At 31.8% G+C, this 14547-nt stretch overlaps 1 protein-coding gene across 1 annotated transcript in view; it reads right to left on the bottom strand.

Annotated features, from left to right (window-relative positions):
• The window catches only part of LOC119644952 (mucin-5AC), a 22634-nt gene that overhangs the window by 3671 nt on the left and 4416 nt on the right, over positions 1–14547 (bottom strand). Inside the window, 3 exon segments of the mRNA XM_038044695.1 lie at positions 3–322; positions 4098–4117; positions 8822–10151. Coding sequence (XP_037900623.1) covers positions 3–322; positions 4098–4117; positions 8822–10151 — 1670 coding nt within the window.

Here is a 14547-nt window from a genome sequence, read left to right as displayed (position 1 = left end):
TGGTGCTGTTGCTGGTGCTGATGCGTAATATGATGAGAAGACGAGTAAAGAGCTTGACCTGTAACACCGGTGCCAAAAGTTTCAAAATCAATGTTACCACTGCCGCTACCAGAGACAGACGATGTAGTAGGTTCAGGTGACGCTTGATTATTAGATAAACTGTCACTGTCTCGTTTAACACGCGGTTGCCGCGTAAGTACTCGATTACGTTTTACACCTATTTGGTTTTGTTGTTGCTGTTGCTGCTGCTGCTGATGGGAAGGAACTGAAAGATTGCAGGTTGATTCTGTAGTGAAGGGTTTAACATCGACATCTACAAGTTCTGTAAGAACGAAAACAAAAAAAAAAAAAAAAAAACAAAAAAAATTAATATATATTTTATCAAACATTTGAATGAAGTGATCTAGAAGGGCTGGCTTAAGGGAGACTTAAGGGCTTTTGAGGATATTTTTGTGACATCCCTTACATAGAAAACGAAACCTTTTTTTTATCTTTTTTTAATATATATTTTTCAAATATATTTATACTTTCTTTTACCACATTGAAAATTACAAACTACTAAATGTTTTTTCTTAATATTTTACACGATTTTTTTCCATTTTGTAAAATTTTTCACAAATTTCTATTTCTTCGCTATTTAGTTTTTGTTTTTGTATTTTTTTTTGTATTTTTGTATTTTTTTTTTTTTTTTTCTTTGTTAGTGTAGTATTTTATTTTTTCTTCTTTATATTTCTTTCAGTGTAATACTGTACTTTATTGGTTGTAGTTTTTTTTATTAGGAAACATTTGTATAGTTGATTCTATTTTGTATAAAATTGTTGTTGGTGTTGTAAAATTTTGATATTCATCAGTAAGGATGAAAGATACACACAGCAGCAACGCTACACAGCCATATGCACAATGCGTCAGACCTGTATCAAGCAATTTACGTTTTTATATATTGAGCCTTTAATAATAATTCGATCGAATTGTCTTCTTCTAGCCATTGATTCATCATGTGAAAAGTTGTGATAAATATTTGAAAATTAGATTTCCATTTTTTTAAAAAATATGGATAAGCGAGCATGCGATTAAATTTCTTTAAAAATATTCTTATGTTTATGGAATAAAAAAAGAGTGCATACAACTCCTCTGACATGTTAGTTGAATACCAATTTTCAATTTGTTTTAGACCGAAATTCCTTCACTTCTCTTATTTAGTGCAGAATAGGATTTTTTTTTATTCATTTTTTTATTTTTATATAATAAAGTACGCAGTGTCATGTAATCATGTTTCACTAAAGCCCTTAATAACAATGGTTTCATATATTTATTTACCAAGAGAGAGAGAGAGAGGGAGAGAGAGAGAGAGAGAGAGAGGGAGAGAGAGAGAGAAAGGCATCCTAATTCTGATTGTATATATAGTAAACTTGATATCTACGCGAAGAGCATTATAATCAAAGGAATTCACATTACATTACAGTTGCTAGAGATATTTTGATATATCATCATTCAGATCTTAAAAAATATCGCGTCCGTTGGCAAAGGATTCTCTTAGCTAATAGTCGCTAGCTTGACAAATGATAAATTAGCTTTGCATGAAAGAATTTTGCTGTGAATTTGCGAAGAAGACTCCGATCACGTTTAATTATTCGATTAAAAACGGATACGATCGGATAATAATAATGAATTTCGTTACAAGGATTTCATTATCGTCAATTTCATGCAATATAATGACTAGGGTAAATAAAGCACATGCTATCATTTATTATAGCATTTATGTATACTCGATTAATATCTTCAATATGCTGTTAAGTAAGGCCGTTATACCGTTATCTCTCCGTTAATGATGAATATTAAATATTCGTTCTTGCTAACGAACATTTGAGCCTTTTCTCTTACTTTTTTATTTTATTACATCTTCTTCGTCTTCTTTGTCTTCTTTTTTTTTCTTATGTATTGTATAAGTCTGCATGTACGTGTGTATATAAATAAAGTTATGCTTGTGTATAATAATGTGTTCTTGTATAGTATATTTTGGTTCAATTAAAATATAAACAATTAGTATATTTCTTTCTTTATTATTAATTAGTCGTTTCATAATATTGTTCATAATCATCATCATCATCACCAGCATTATCATTATCATTATCATTATCATCATCATTATCATCATTTACATAGTATAGGATACTAAACCCCAAAGTTATCGCATTCGAAATCCTACCGTAAATAACATTTAATCGCTAATAATAGTATTAATAATAGGAAAAAGGTAAAAATAAATAATAAAAAGTAAAATTTTAAAGCGAAATAGGATATGACTTCTGGTATACATATATTTGCGTGTGTATAAAAAAAATAAACAAAGAAAAAAATAAAAAAAATAAAAAAAATAAAAAAAATAAAAATTAAATCATCTTCTAATATGTTTGTTCAGTTTTTATCCGTATTACAATGGTAAAGTAATTGTTATATTTTTTTTTTTTTTTACTTTTTTTTATTTTTTTTTTATTTGTTTATTTCTCCCGTTAATCATTTATGTAGCAAATAATTAAAACATTTATTTATAATTATATTTCAATATGACAAACAAAAAGTTATACATATGTAATATATATGTATTTCTTTTTGATTCGATTTTTAAAGTGGACCTTTATACAATTATTCTTTTAATTATTTAATCTCCGTTAGCATTACTACGCTGTATTTAAAAACAGTTTACCTTTCTTTATTTATATAATAACACAGATTTATATTTTTCTATATATGTACTCATGTAAATGATTTTTAATTTTCAATGTTTTATTTATTTATTTATATATTATTATTATTATTATTATTATTATTTTTTTTTTTTTTTGGTAGTATATTTTAGTGATTTTTGTGCGTTTTTAAAAAGAAGTTCTTTTAATGGACAGAATTCTTGAAAAATTTGCATTAAAAAAAATATTAAAAAAAAAAAAATCTTTATTTGCCTCAATTAATTGGCAGAGTCGTGAATATCCATGCCACCGAACGAATCAAAAGTTTTTAAATTTATATTGACATTGCGTAGATCCATTGAAGGATTTTTTTTTTTTTTTTTTTTGGATTATCTGGTTAATAAATAAAAGTGAATAAATCCAATTTTTCAAAATTTTATATCGATATTTGCAGACACTTTGCACTTTTTCTCAACTTAATTCGTCGAATTTCCCTCTCAATTTTAATAGAATTTTCTGATTAATATGAATTTCATTTCTCACGAGAGAACTCTGTTACGTCCTCCTTAACTTCTTAGAATTAATATAATTCTATTGTAATTGGGCCGCGTCGTATATAAAAATTATCTAAGAAATGAAAATTACATATCTATTGCAATCAGCTGACTTGGATCGGATGCTTAAGATTGTGATAAGTTGTGAACTGCTATTAAATATTGATTGAAATAAAATATGGCTAATAAGTCAGCTATCATTCTTAGTTGATAATGTAGCAAAGTGTATAAGCCAGATGGGCACTTGCACATTGCGATGATCAATAAAAATGTATTCCTGTACAAATCCTCTGCATAGACGCATCGCATTTCCGCAGCATTGAATCGACGATAAGTATACAGCGGTTACAGCGTATAAACTTTACTTTAAGATCAAATTTCAAGAAGAGCAAACAATAAGTAACCAATTACATATCTCTTTAAAGAAATATTCGATTAGCTCGTTTTAATACGATATAAAAACATAGGTAGAGTAATAGAGAGCGAAACGGATTTAATTGAATTGGTCCATACATATGTTCGCGGCTCTTAATTTATATTAAATTTTTCCTCGAAAATGTAGTTTCGATAAGACAGCGCCGCAATCAAAAATAATCAGTTAATTGCCGCCAAAACTCTTATGAATAATGTACGCTTAAATTGTCTCGCAAACATTAAGTAAATAAGTATAACGACGAGAGCATGTATGTATTTATAGTCTTCATAATACAAGATGTTATAATATTTTTATGACGAGTATACTCGTCAAATCGGCAACTGATAGGTTCATGGAAAATCGTCTATTTTGTAAATTTATTTTCAAACAAAAAATTTGGAATTTTTCTTTTTTTTTTTTTGTCTAAAAATCTCATGCACTTACGCAATTTAAACGGCACAAATCTTATAAAAGGAAGACATGACTAGAAAAAGTTTATAACGTAACGATTTCAGAGTCACCTATCTGATTAACCAACTGTACCGTAGTAAAAGGTAAAAAACGGCAATTGCGGTGAATGAAAGCCCTTCAAATAAATAAATATATATATAAAATATACAATGTGTTTTGTTAATTCTGCGCGTGCGTGAATCTATCAATCAGAATTGCTTTTATACTCAATCTATTGTAGATTCGATAAGCGACTATGTTTTAAAAATTTCGCATATAAATATATATATGCGACAAAGGCACGCACACCTCTTTTTATCCATGACTGCATCCTCGCATCTTAAATATTATAAAAAAAAAAAATAAAAAAATCTCTGAAAACTAGGAAGAAGAGGCATTGTCAATTTTCCAGTTATTAAAGCTAAGCCGCATGATTGTGTATTATTTGTGTTTTTGTAATCATTGCAGATTCGGAGACAAATTAGGTAAGATAATCGAAAAAATACTGCCAATTATAGGACAGAGAGGACAGAATCAACTGGGACCATAATATGCAAACCAACGATAACGATTAGCAATTGTTGTTTTTGACTATTCGCGAATTGAAAGTCAATTTCAATATTTTCGCGACGGTACCGTCGATGCACCGATCATCAAGATTAGAGATTTAAACCCGAATCAAGAGTTGCGTAAAACCGAATATACTACCGAAGGCAACATGATAGCAAGAGGCTAAAAAAAAAAAAAAAAGAAGAAAAACGTAAGAGCATAAGTCTAGTGGATTTTTGATTTTTTAATTACCCGAAAATAATGTTCGTTTCCTCTTTTATACCCATCACCGTTGTTCTATAAAAAGATTGAAAATTGAAAGGATTTGCATATTCTCTACAGCCTTGCAGGGGCGTGGCTGAGTTTTAATATTCTTGTAGAAATTGGAAATTTGCATCTATGGAAATGTGTATCGTGCACAGACGGACATGTGCATGTGAATGCGTTGCGAATTTAAAATTGGTTAAAAATTCATATACTTTATGAAGTTTTTGTAGCTTTTTTCTGCGCTTTTTAAAGGTTTTGAAAACAAGATTAAATTTTGATAGACTATAGGGCATGGCCAATTTTTCCTATTATTGCACAGGTATTAAGACATCGTCTATAGAACACATATGCATTTTCTTCTACGTTTAGAAGTAATGAGGAAAAAACAAAGGTATTCGCAGTTTACGTGGGCGTGGGTGTTGTGGGCGTTTTCTCCGACTAATTTGGAATATTTTCAATACTAATATCCATTTTTTTCTCATAAACTTGAACGTGATAACTTTATTTTTGCGGGCAGAAGAATGTTTAGAATAAACATAACACTACAGAAGGTACGGACATGCTTAAATCGGTTTAGAAGTTGATGGTGATTAAGAGGGGCTCCTGAAGCATCCTTGTCGGCCTAGCCTTGCTTAAATTTTATTTTCCTTTAAAGTAGTAAGATACAAAAATTTTAGAATCGACTAAATCAGGCAAAAGATTCGAAGTTTATGTGATCCAATGTACGATTGATATATCGAATGAATAAATCTTTGCTCTACACAAGTTCGTGTCAATTACAAAAACAATATTCGGCCAAAGCCAAATATAATTTTCTTAATTATTTTTATACCCACCACTGTAAGAAGGGATTATACTCATTTTGTTTTTTTTTTTTTTTTTTTTCATAATGTATGTTACACCCAAAACGAAGCTTCAGAGACCCTATAAAGTATATACATATTCTTGATCAGCGTGAAATTCTAAGCTGATTTAGCCATGTCTGTCCGTTTGCCTGGGTGGTGTGTGTTGTCGGCCCTCTCCTGGTCACAAAAATGAAGATACCGACTTAATATTTGGCAGAAACATTGAGAACATCCGCACGCAGGTTGATATTGAAAATGGACCAAATCTGTCCGGACAGAAGGGCGCAGTGGAGCGTAAACTGAGCGCAACTCAGTTTTTTTCAATAAAATTTTTCGCATTTTTGCTCGTTACTCGGAAATTATTATATTTGGAAAACTGAAATTTTCCACAATTTACTTTACGAAATAGTCGACTCTTTAGGTGCAAAAATGGAAACACTCGACTGACCCCGCCCACTCAAAGTAACGAGTAAGTAAATTTTATTTTTCTCACATTTTTGAGGTTTTATGCTTATTTATCGTAAGGCAAATAACACAAATAACTATTTTGTACATTCCTCAAATCAAGATATGGGAGAAGCCGCAAATAATTTTTTCTTAATAATGCCAGCGATATGGATATCAAATAAAGGGAATTGGAGAATCGAATGCGAGAAGCATAGTGAATATAAATTTCTTACTTCTTTTTTTTTTTATCACTACGAATATATCAGGGCCGAGAATCAATACTCAGTTTAGCATTTTCATTTTGGCAGATTCAAAATGAATTAAGCGAGATGAGTACGTTTGTACATTAAATCAAGACCTTGCGCTGACTTTGTATATATATATATATGTGTATATATACTTTATTATACATATATGTATACTTTAGGAGGGAAATATGAGATAAGAAAATTAGTGTGCCTTTGTCTTTCGCTAATGCGTATAAAAATACAACTCGGAATTAATAAATAAAAAAAAAATAGAAAATTTCAATGATATCGAAATTTTTGCTCTAAACTCTTGAAAACATTACTTTTTTTTTTTTTTTTTTTTGTTTCATTTTTTATTTTCAATCTTCTTCTTTAATTTATGTATATGTTCTTTGTAAATCAATATACAGAAGTTCTAAAATAAATTTTACTTAAAATAAAGATAATAAAATGTAAAGGGGGTGTAATAGACACTGTAGTTTATAAAAAAAAAAAATCAAAAGAAACAAAGAAAAAAAGAGAAGAAAAAAGATTTTTTTTTTTTTTCAAAAAAAGAAAAAGAAACCCAGTTAATAACTGAGATTAAGAGTCTCATGCTCTGCCGGCTGAGCTAGCCGGGCAAACAATCGGCTGCTTCAATTTCAGTTGCTCGCAAAGATATCCATACTGTTTCACCGTCGCCGAATATATCACGCGTAACAAGAAAATAACGTTCCCGGGAGAGGATATGAAACACTTTCGAAAAAAGATGATTTTGGAGATCATTCAACGAGAACTAATGCAATAAAGTCCGTTATAAATGGATGGATCATTTTGCAAGAATTTTTTCAGTAGAACCCTTGCATCACAAGTTTTATCTTTTCTTTTATTTTTAACACGAAGAAAGTTGTTCAAAATTGATAAATATTGGACAATGCTCGTTGAATGATCTCCAAAATCATCGTTATCCGAAAGTGTTTCATATGCTGTCCCGGGAACGTTATTTTCGTGTTGCGCGTTATATATGCGGCGACGGTGCAACAGTATGGATATCTTTGCGAGCCACTGAAAAAACCTTTTTTTTTCTTTTTTTTTTTTCTTTGTTTCCTTTGTTTTTTTTTTTTTTTTATAAACTACAGTGTCTATTACAGGGGCTATGAATTATGGTTAAAAGGTAGATAAATTATAACCAAAAACAATATTCAGGTTTTCATAAAAATGTATCGAAAATAAAATACATTTAAAAAAATAAAGTATTCATTCTCTGAGTAAAGAGTTAACGTTAACTAAAAAGTTATACAAATTATAACGTTTACTTTTCGTAATAATCATTACTAAAATGGCCATACAAATATATAATAAACAATGACAAATAAAAACAAATGAAAAAAAAAAAAAAAAAAAAAAGGAAAAAAAAAAAAACTAGATTAGTATTGATACACACAAATACACACACGCACACACATACGCACTCGCACAAGTAAAATTGTAAACTGTTGGTTTAAAAAACAACAACAACAACAGACATATATATTATATATATATATATATATATATTATATTTTGAAAAAATTGAAAGAACTGAGCGTAATGTTTCAAGCTTCAGCTAAAGAATCTACAGTCAGGTCAATGCGCGGGCAGAAATCGTTGAGCGGATGATGACTGCTTGCAAATAATACGCGAAGTGTAGACACAATGAACAACAGATTATCAAACCTATGCAACAATTTTTTTTTCTGATCGCCGACAAATCTGAAATAAAACCCGATTCAATATCCAGACTCAATTTTTTTTTTTTTTTTTTTTTTTTTTTTTTGAACTACAAACAATGGGCAGTTTTATAGGACAGATTATAATGAAAACCATAAAACGTGGCACTGATAAGTGTATAGTGATAGGTATATGCGAAATAAACCTTAAGTGAAAATGTCTGTACATATGAGGAGCAGAGGAAAGAAGAATTTCGATAGTGTGTGCGAGTTTTCTATTTAATTACTAAATAAAGATTTTTTAAGGTTAATGACTTAAGAAAAAAAAAAAAAAGGCGATCTTTAAATATATAGCGATCTAGTAAAAGAGAGAGTGACGTGAACCAATAAGATGAGTTTACAATTTATGGAGTCGACTTCCTTTTTCCTTTTTCCAATTTTTAATTTTTTTCCTTAGGAAATTTAAAAAGAACTTCCAGCGAAGTTGGTTTGCGTTTAATTTACATATGCTGTTGATGTTTATCTAATATAAATGTCCCTGTATTTTGAGCTAAAAGTTTTGTGGGAGGCCAAGGTAAAAGAATATACTAGAGCGATAGAGTGGTGAAGGATTGAAAAGGAAAGAGTTCACATATTTGATTTGTTGGATATTACAGCGGTGGCTTTTCTTTTACGATTTCGTTATATAAGGATGATCGGCCGAATGTACAACTATCGGTGTTGAAGTGCCATAATTGTGCACATAAATAGTGTGAGAGGCAGGATGGTGAGGGCTATCTATGCCGTGTTGTTGAGTTGCGTTCGTATGTAATAATGTCGGCGGTTGTTCAGTGGTCACTTGGTGTATCGTAGTTGTCGTATCTTGCTGTTGTTGCTGTTGTTGTTGCTGTTGTTCCAAATGGGCTGTTAGTGTGGGCATAGCTGCTGTCGTTACCACTGCCGTTGTCGTTGTATGGGAACTCGTAGACATTGAATTCTATATCGAATTGAAGTTAATACTCTGTAAATTCATGGCAGCGGCAGGATTTACATTGATAGTGCCCGCGCCGGGACCCCCACTCGCGCCTGTGGCATCAATGTATCGTTGTCTGGACATGGAGTGCAGACTGGGAGGAAAGTCAATATGTCGCGTGTCGAGAAAACTCATCATTGTGGGATGAGTGCCAGCACTAGCCGTTGTGCCGGCATGGTGAGGTGTGCACATTAACGAAGGTGTCGGCGTATCGGAAGTCGGTGGTATTTGCATATTAAGAGCGGCAGTTTGTGCAGCCGCGACAGCTGCCGCCATATGTTCATAATTTTCATTTGTATCATCGGCAGTGTTAGCGGGCGGGGTAGGTGACGGCGACAAATTCGGTTCTTGTTTGACGACACGCGATTTTATACTCGGTCGAGATACGGGATAGCCCCGTTTCTTATATTCTAACCATAGCGTGCGATTATTGACACCGTACAGTTTTGCAGCCTTACAAAAACCGATACCACCCGAACGCACTGCTTCCAAAGCGCGTATGAAATTCTCATCGCCTTGTGGATTAACAGATCGTTTACGTTTCACACTGGCACTGTTATTTGAATTACTTGTAGACATGTTATTGGAACTACTACCCGCAGACGCGTTACCTACCGGCGATTGAGTGGGCGTAGGTCCTTGACTATATACCGTTTGAACCATATTGGCATCATTAGGAGAGGGTGGTGACAGATTTTGAGCGGCAGCTACTGCGGCGGCTGCAGCCGCATTCGAATAACCGCTTACCGTTATTATTTGCGGCGAATAGGCTGAATTCTGTTGATGCTGATATTGCAACTGTTGCAAATGCTGTTGCTGCTGTTGCTGTTGTTGCTGCTGTTGTTGCTGCTGTTCACTATTTGCACTGCTATTGGCATTTGTATTTTGAGTGTTGCTGCTGTTGTTCCCGCCGTTAGTACCAATTAAATTTGGGGGACAAGATGTCAGCGAAAAGCGTGAATAATTAGAGTCAACGACCGTCCATTGCAAACCTGGGAAGGGGAGAGAGAGATAGAGAAGAGAGAGATTTGATGAAAGAAAGTTTTTGTCATCAATGCAAAAAGAGAGCCATTTTTGCTTTATTTTTTTGTTTTTGTTTCTGTTTCTGTTACTGTTTCTGATTCTTCTACTAATTAATTTCTACTACATTTTTTTTTATACTTCATTAGTTCATTTTCATTGGTACAACAATAGTTAAACTACTATTATTGTTATTACTATTATTTATATATGTTTCTTGCTAAAAATTTTGAATTGAGAAAGAGAGAGGTGAAGAATTCTATAAATTCATTTACAAGAGAGAAAAAAAAAAAAAAAAAAAAAATAGTACGAAAATTCGATCAAAAACTAAAAAATTAAATTTGAAAAAATTGAAATAAATTAAAAACCATTGCTCGGTTATTATGACTCTGTGCTATAGCTCTCTCCTGTTCCCAAGTTTGTATGCTTGTTCTTTTTTTTCGGTTTTTCTTATTTATTTATTTATCCATTTTTTTTTTTTTTTGCGTTGAAACATTTTTCACGTTTGCTTTTCGAAAGGGGTATTTTTTATTACGTATTGATTCATTTTTGTCTTTTGATATTCAAAAACTCTTTTTTGAATCAAAAACACAACACACAATATTACAAAAAAAAAAAAAAAAAAAGAAAAGAAAAAACAAAAATGATAATAAAGTATTTTATGGCAAAAACAAATTTTTTTTGCTTTTTTTTTTTAATTTTACGTAAAAATAAATGCATATATATGTATGTATACAAATTTATATGCGCACGTCGGCGCGTATGTATTACATACATACAATACGATATAAAATTCTAAGGATTAATTTTTGCTTATATTTATGCTAATAACAGGCGAGACATTTGATTGATAGCTACAGAGTTGATAGTATGTACGCATGATTACAACATAATGCCAATCACATGTAATATGTTAAAGCTTTGCAAAGCTCAAATTATTACAAAGATTAAAGTATTTTTAATAGATACCTTAAAAATTTAGATATAAAAAGAAAAAAATACAGATCACATTCAACTTGGACTTGGAGCCAACAGACAAGTTTATGTACAATATTTGAATGCAAGAGAAAAAAAAGAGTGAGAAAGAGTGAGAGAGAGAAGGAGCGAGATACGGTAAAAATTCCATCCAGCCTATGGTATATCTATTATATAGTTTTCAAATCATATCTTTATACAAGTCGACAGGAACTTATAGATGGTCGTACAACAACTCAAAACCATACGTTTTTACAGAAGTCGTCCCCTTTTTTATATACATATATAATATAAAGTCATTTGACAATTTGTTGGCAAATTTCAAGCTTCGAAATTAAGAACTGCTTAAGATCCATCCCAAACCGAAGTAACTTATCAACAAGGAGTTCTTACGTTGTTGGTTCGTCTTGATTGCTGTTCGTGTCGCATACGTATACAGCTTGAATCGTAGCACTTGAGTATGATGTCTCTGTAGAGTTCGTGTGCATATTTGTTTTGCTTTTTTAATACATTTATTATTAGTTCCATATCGCGAAACCCAATTTGGGACTGTGCCTAGATCCATTTTGGATTTTCCCAAATTCTTGCGAGCAACAATGATTGCTGTGCTATATCGTCAGCGTGTACATAAATCTTAGAGCATGTTATTCCACAAATAGAATAGGTCATCATTTTGATCTTTATGGCAATTAATACATATTCGTTTGCTCGTTGTCTTTATTTCTTCATTCAAACTTTTTCATATATGTTGCAAAATTCTTATATATCATATTGTACAAAGATGTAAACGACCGAAATGACGAGTGAATCGAAGTAAAACTACCCATCAAATATTAAATAATCGTAAATGTTAATAAATGTTTCCTATGTGAATTAAAAAAAAATTCCATTAATAAACGAAGTGCCGGACAGACATCAGACAGACTACATCATTATGCAACATATCCTGATTAAGCCATGACATACGTAGCTTTTGAAGAAAAGAAGTGTATTCGATTTTCAGATCGGCGCATATAATTTTATAACAGTTTATTGTGTTCACTTTGAACAAAGCTACCTGCGAAAGGTGAGAAAAAATTAATATACGAATCAACAATTGCGAACACTGGCCGAAATCATGTCAATTGCCATTTTGCATTTGTCGTTAAGCTCCTTTCAATTGTTTTGCAAGTAAATGCAGCCTATTCAGTCGTCTCCGAAGAATTAGTCCTTTTTGTCTTCGGATTCGGAACACAATACAAATTCACAGGAGAATTCAGGAAATTTTCTCCGAAACAAAGAAAAACAAACATTAAAAAACGAATGACATTTAAACGATCAGTTCGAGTTATGATGTTACTTGCGCTATGTTTGTTTCAATGTCCTGCAAAGCAAAGGAAAAATAATTAAGCAATTCATAGATTCTCTCATGGCGACTCTCTCATAGGCTTTATGAAAATCTATCATTGTTACTGTACGTCTTCACACAACGATCGTTAGATTGTAATTGAAATTTTTATTCATTTCGTTTCGTTAGACGTGCATAGCGAATTCAAATCGTAGTTATTGCTTTTGTACCCTACTTCACTCACTTGTGATGCAAGACTTTAAATGAATCCATCTTTTATTATGCGCATGTACCGGGCTTGCGCGCTCGTCTTGCCTAATTTCATTCAATCTATGGGTCGCAAATTTTTAATATATTTCGATTAAATTTGATATATATCGATGGATTTTGATCGAACAACGAACGCTATTGAAAGTGATTTCTTGGCTTCTTTTCAAAAGTCGGCATTAAGTAAAGTAGTCGGAGATATTCAATGGTTATTGTATTTTTGCTTGTTTTAATTGTGCATGCGATAGGCTTAGAGATTAGCGATTGACGTGCGGTATCGATTGGATTTTACGGAGAGAGAGAAAGAGAAGGGGAAAGAGAAAGAAACAAAGAGAGTGAGAGAGAGTGAGAGAGAGAGAGAGAGAGATTTCATTCACCTACTCTGACGCTGATCAAGGACACACGCATATATATATAGTTTATGAGCTCACTCGCACCTATTTTGTGCGGGTTTACATAAATCCAAGGAAAAAAAAATCTACTATAATATATCCCATCATCCGATAATTGAATGATGGGTATCTTTACTAACCAGGATATTTTTGAAAAGAATAAAAGCCCTTAACCATTCATTTATTGATATTGTAATTATAATATTATTATTATAATTCAATTTATATATGTATGATTATATTTTAACAACACTCAATGGTTGATTAAGTGACGAAAAGCTAAAGCTAACTATAAACATGTGGAAAAATTTTGCGGCCGTTCTTTTTTCCATTTCTTAGCGTTCCTCCTTTCAACATATCAAGCTGCTGCTATACAGTCTTCGTCGATATATATGACATAAATATTGAATTTACACAAAAAATATGGTATACATTCTAATGAACAAAATTAATTTCATTTCACATCGAATAAATTCAGCCATCTCTAGAGCATTGTGCTACAATATCTCTCTCTCTCTCTATCATTCTCATCAATAAGTCCAACCGAGCTTTCCATGACTTTATTGAATACAAACTGTTCTGTTTTTTGCGGCTAATTCGAAAATTCAGGTTTGATTATTTTTTTAAGAATTATTTCCTCATACTATCTATCATCATTGGACCTTGCATAAATTATTCAAAATTTTACAAGAGTTAAACGAATAACTTCACATTCGGCAACAAGGACAGTGAGGGGACGGCCGAGCTTTTATTGTTCACACCTTTCAGTCCCCTACGAATAACTACTTCCGCCCCATATCTTTTGTTTGTTTTTTTGTTTAGTTAATTTACCCAGTGAGCGCTTGTTTAGGAATAAAAATGTTAAACCAGTTATCCATAAATTTCAAAAAAAATGCATACCATATTTTCGGACAGTTGTTTTCATATAAAATAAATTATTTTAATGCTTTCATAATTATATTTCGAATACTATACAGTCCATTGCAATGGCTTTATCGCAGACTTTATGTGTAACAACAGCTGGTCTAGATTAACATTTTCTAGACAGTCCTAATTTTTTTTCATCTATATCATCGGATTCAACTAATCTTTCTTTATTTATGTTTGATTTTACTTATAATTTAAAATTATTGGCCAAATATGTACAAGTAAGAATGCACATTGACTCAACTTGAAGAGCATGATACGGCAATTAATAAGTACTCTTTCCAAAGAAGTACAACAATTAGATCATGCATCATTCTTGCCTTTACTTCGCTCACCATTTCTTAACAAAAATCTTTTATTCCATTCCAAGAAACCACTATTTGAAACCATTATTGAATGGGCATTTGTATTGGCAAGGGCTGAATCATCGTGTACATGGCAACAAAATATGTTGAAATTGACTCACCCAGATGGATCTGT

The sequence above is a fragment of the Glossina fuscipes genome, unplaced genomic scaffold (genome assembly GCF_014805625.2).
Source record: "Glossina fuscipes isolate IAEA_lab_2018 unplaced genomic scaffold, Yale_Gfus_2 1, whole genome shotgun sequence".
NCBI classification, from domain to species: domain Eukaryota; kingdom Metazoa; phylum Arthropoda; class Insecta; order Diptera; family Glossinidae; genus Glossina; species Glossina fuscipes.
Note: the sequence above shows the minus strand (reverse complement) of the source record. Positions and strands in the feature narration are given on the sequence as shown.